Source organism: Erythranthe guttata, chromosome 2, assembly GCF_056151865.1.
Source record: "Erythranthe guttata isolate IM_541 chromosome 2, IM_541, whole genome shotgun sequence".
Taxonomy (NCBI): Eukaryota; Viridiplantae; Streptophyta; class Magnoliopsida; order Lamiales; family Phrymaceae; genus Erythranthe; species Erythranthe guttata.
The window spans coordinates 13,405,001-13,408,766 of record NC_142534.1 but is presented as its reverse complement, the minus strand read 5'-3'; the positions used below and the strand labels follow the sequence as shown (position 1 = coordinate 13,408,766).

General features: G+C 35.6%; 1 protein-coding gene and 1 long non-coding RNA gene across 2 annotated transcripts in view; one reads left to right on the top strand and one right to left on the bottom strand.

Annotated features, from left to right (window-relative positions):
• Positions 1-1,029: 1,029 nt before the first annotated feature.
• LOC105949734 (protein FAR-RED IMPAIRED RESPONSE 1-like) lies at positions 1,030-2,127 on the top strand. The gene has a single exon (XM_088815026.1). It carries the CDS (start codon positions 1,030-1,032, stop codon positions 2,125-2,127), a length of 1,098 nt encoding a protein of 365 aa, XP_088671152.1.
• Positions 2,128-2,705: 578 nt separating this feature from the next.
• Positions 2,706-3,766, bottom strand: part of LOC148772388 (uncharacterized) — a 2,268-nt gene continuing 1,207 nt past the window's right edge. Inside the window, exons 3-4 of the long non-coding RNA XR_016030094.1 lie at positions 3,489-3,587; positions 2,706-3,100 (exon numbers count right to left, since the gene is read on the bottom strand). This is a non-coding gene — a long non-coding RNA (uncharacterized LOC148772388). The remainder of the gene's footprint in view (positions 3,101-3,488; positions 3,588-3,766) is intronic.

The window sequence follows — 3,766 nt, the reverse complement described above, 5'->3', positions numbered from 1 at the left end:
CCAAACAATAATTAGAAATATTACTACAACATGAAATAAGGTGCTAAGGATTGAATGTAATCCGGTATACATTTCTTCTTTCATCTTATAATACAACAATGTTAATTTGATGAATGTTCAAGAAAATTATAACGCGGCGGTTATATGCAAGCCCATTTTTTTATTAGTTCAAGATCTCAAACATAAAAATACTTATTTAGTCTTAATGAAATTCAAAATCAAATAAAAAACACAAAACATTAAAAAAAAATTTAAAAATTCCTTTGTGCAAGACCAAATAAAATACATAGCCCCAGAAATTCTCTTTCATTATGTCACGACTTAAAAATCTCCTCCTTCTTCTTCACAAACCCACCAAGAAACCCTACACACCGAAATTATCAAATACACACCAAACATTCACGATGGAGCCAGAAAACAATAATATTGTGGTTTACGAGGGTGGAGAACACAACAAGGTATGTTTTAATCGTTTATTTTTGCTTTTGGGTCGTTTTCTTTTTGTTGGGAAAAAAATTCGACGATACAAAAAATCGGTACTCATAAACTGATTTTTGTTACGAAAGTCGGCAACCACAGTCCGATTACTTGAATACAACTCGGTACTCAAACCCGATTTTTGTAGTATAAAACGGCATGAAAAAGCCGATTTGTTTGTCTCTGATCGGTACTATCATGCCGACTTAAACTACATAAAATCGGTTTTTGAGTACCGATTTTATTATCTATGTTTTTTTAAGACCGTTTTTCCGTATTTTTTTGCAGCAATCTAGGAATTGATGGAAGATTATTCGGATGAAAGGGGACAAAACGAGGAAAGAATACTGATAATGTTGGGTGGGATTTAAAAGTTGAATGTGGTACTCACACCCACACGGATTTTGAGAACTTGCACGACCACTCTTATGCCGGGAGACTAACAAAAGAAGAGATGGTACTTTGTTGAAGGAATGTCTAAAGCAATGGCGAAGCCGAAGGCGATTCTCAAATCATTGAAGATGCAATTGAAACGAGACGAATGTAACTGGAATGAGGACAATTTACAATTATCGTCAGAAGTTGCAATTGAAAGAGAGACTTGGAATAACTCAAATGCAAGAATTGTTTGCAAGGTTGTCAAAAGATAAGTGTACCTTCTACCATAGACTTAACAATAATAAAGAGGTAATCGATATGGTGTGGACTCATCCGAGTTGTGTTAAGTTAGCTCGTAGCTATCCGTACGTATTCATCATGGATTGCACATACAAAACCAATCAATATAAACTCCCATTACTTGAGATTGTTAGCTTTTCATGTACGCACAAGACGTTCTCCATTGCCCTTGCTTACGCGGAGTACGAAAAGACGGAGAACTACGTTTGGGCATTGCAAAGTTTGGAGAAGATACTCGGAAATTGTCCTCCACCTAATTGCATTGTAACTGATCGGGAATTGAGTTTAATGAAAGCGGTTGGGGATGTATATTCAACCAGTCATCACTTGTTGTGTCGTTGGCATGTGAAAAAGAATATATATTCCACCTGTAAGGCGATGTTCTCATCTGAAAAGTTGTGGAATCAGTTTAATAGAGATTGGGCGACTCTTATTGAAGTGGAGTCCGAAGAGATATTCAATAGAGATTGGGAGAAAATGCAACGGACTTTTGTTGATTATCCGGATGCCGTAGCATATCTTACCAAATCATGGTTGGATCCGTACAAGGAGAGGCTTGTATTGGTATGGACTAAAACGTATCAATATTTCGGTACTTACACTTCAAACCGGGCGGAGGGTGCACACTCTCGGCTGAAGAGCGATATGGGCAATTGCCTTGGCACATTTGTTCAGGTGTATGAACATATCAACAGTAGTATTATGACACAACATGATCACATAAGGGCATCATTTGAGAAGAGCAAGAATACATACCTCCATTGTTTCAAGAAACCAATCTATAGTGAACTTCGAGGAGCTGTCTCGCAATGCGCACTTGATCATCTAAAACTTGAGCTTGATAAAGCACAAAAGTTGCTTCCAAACAATGACATGCTATGTGAATGTGCTATCCTGCAACACACGATCTACCATGTTACCACGAGCTTCGCGAGTTTGTCAAGAAGAAATCTCATGTTCCACTTGAATTAGTAGGCTCCATTTGGAAGCATATGAGTATGGAGTCGGTTATTGGTCAAGGAAAGCTTCCTAATGATGACGAACTCATGAAATGATGGCACAAGAGGTTTGCATCGGCCGATGTAAATGAAAGGAAGGAAATTCTTAATAAGTTCAGCGAAATTGTACATCCTCAACGAACATCTACAATGGAGCCATCGGAAGAAGCCAACACTAGAGGTCGACCGGGAAAAAAGTTAAAGGTGGTTGATAAACCAACCCGTCGCAACCCATCGACACTACACCAAAAAGGCCCTTTTCTAACGGTTATCATCCGTTAGAAAAAATATTTCCAATGGAGTAAAGCCGTTAAAAAATCAGCGTTAGAAATAGAGTCCAAAACATTTCTAACGGATATAAAGCGTTAGAATAATTAAAAAAATCCGTTAGAAAAAATAAAAGAAACGTTGGGAGAGAAATCATTTCCAACGCTTAAGTGCGTTAGAAATACCATTGGTAACGGTTCTTACTGCAACACCTCTACCTAATGTCCTAACGGATATGGCTGTTAGAATAATTAACGAAATAAATTAAAAAAAAATCACAATATTGAAAATATAAATGATTCGAATAATAATTATTCATAAATAATAGAATGAAAATTATTCTGTCAAATAGCCATATATTACAATTGACTGAAAGTACAAAAAAGTTCCACGTACAATCCACCATTACAATAAATCCTCCACCACCATTCATACATATTAAATCCAAGTCCTTAAGATTTATCAAAAACTAAATAAAATGGAGTAAATAAACTTAATTACATACTAACTCGAGTCAAATCCCATATTTCCCTGCAAATGCCTGGCCAGAGTATCACATAGTCACTATATATCAAACTGTTAATAATATCACCATCTAGAGTTGAGGCTGTCAAACATGCTTCCATTAGCCATCAAGTGAACTACTTTCCATATAATTGTGGTACTTGAAGCAATTTGACCTGAATTTTATATAGAGAAAGTTAGGCAAATAAGAAATCAAAACGCTCATCTATGCTCAATTCGAAACTAAACAATATTAAATATCATTTCGTGAGGCACTTAAATGCATACATATGGACTAACCGACAATTTGAACTTCAACCCATTCAAATTTAGTTAGACGGTTCAAAGACAGTGACAGTTTATTGATTAAGTTGAAATTCAACAAAATATCAATACATATAAAACATAACCAAACTCCACTTAAAATCTAATTGGATGAATGGGTTTAATTTATACTAATCAAGCAATGTTTCCTTTAACTAACTACTCTTGTGTGCAAAAGAACTTTTGAGCAAGCTTCAAAACACATGAAAAAAATAATACAAGACAGTGCTATGATCTTACCTTGTTGAAGAATGCATCAGAATCCAGTGGTTATACTCATGTATACAAATCATCAAAGAGATCGAACTTGGAGAACCCCTCGCCCCCATTCTTCAAATACTGAATAAGAGAGAAACAATTTCAACTGGATTAACATGTCGTGACATACTCAAGAACAACATATTAATATAGTCATTTGGTATGCCAAAAAGGTCTCAAACATAAAACATAATTTGCTGTCATTTAACGAGGCCTTATATTCATTAATAAAATGGATACTTATCACTGAAATAGCACAT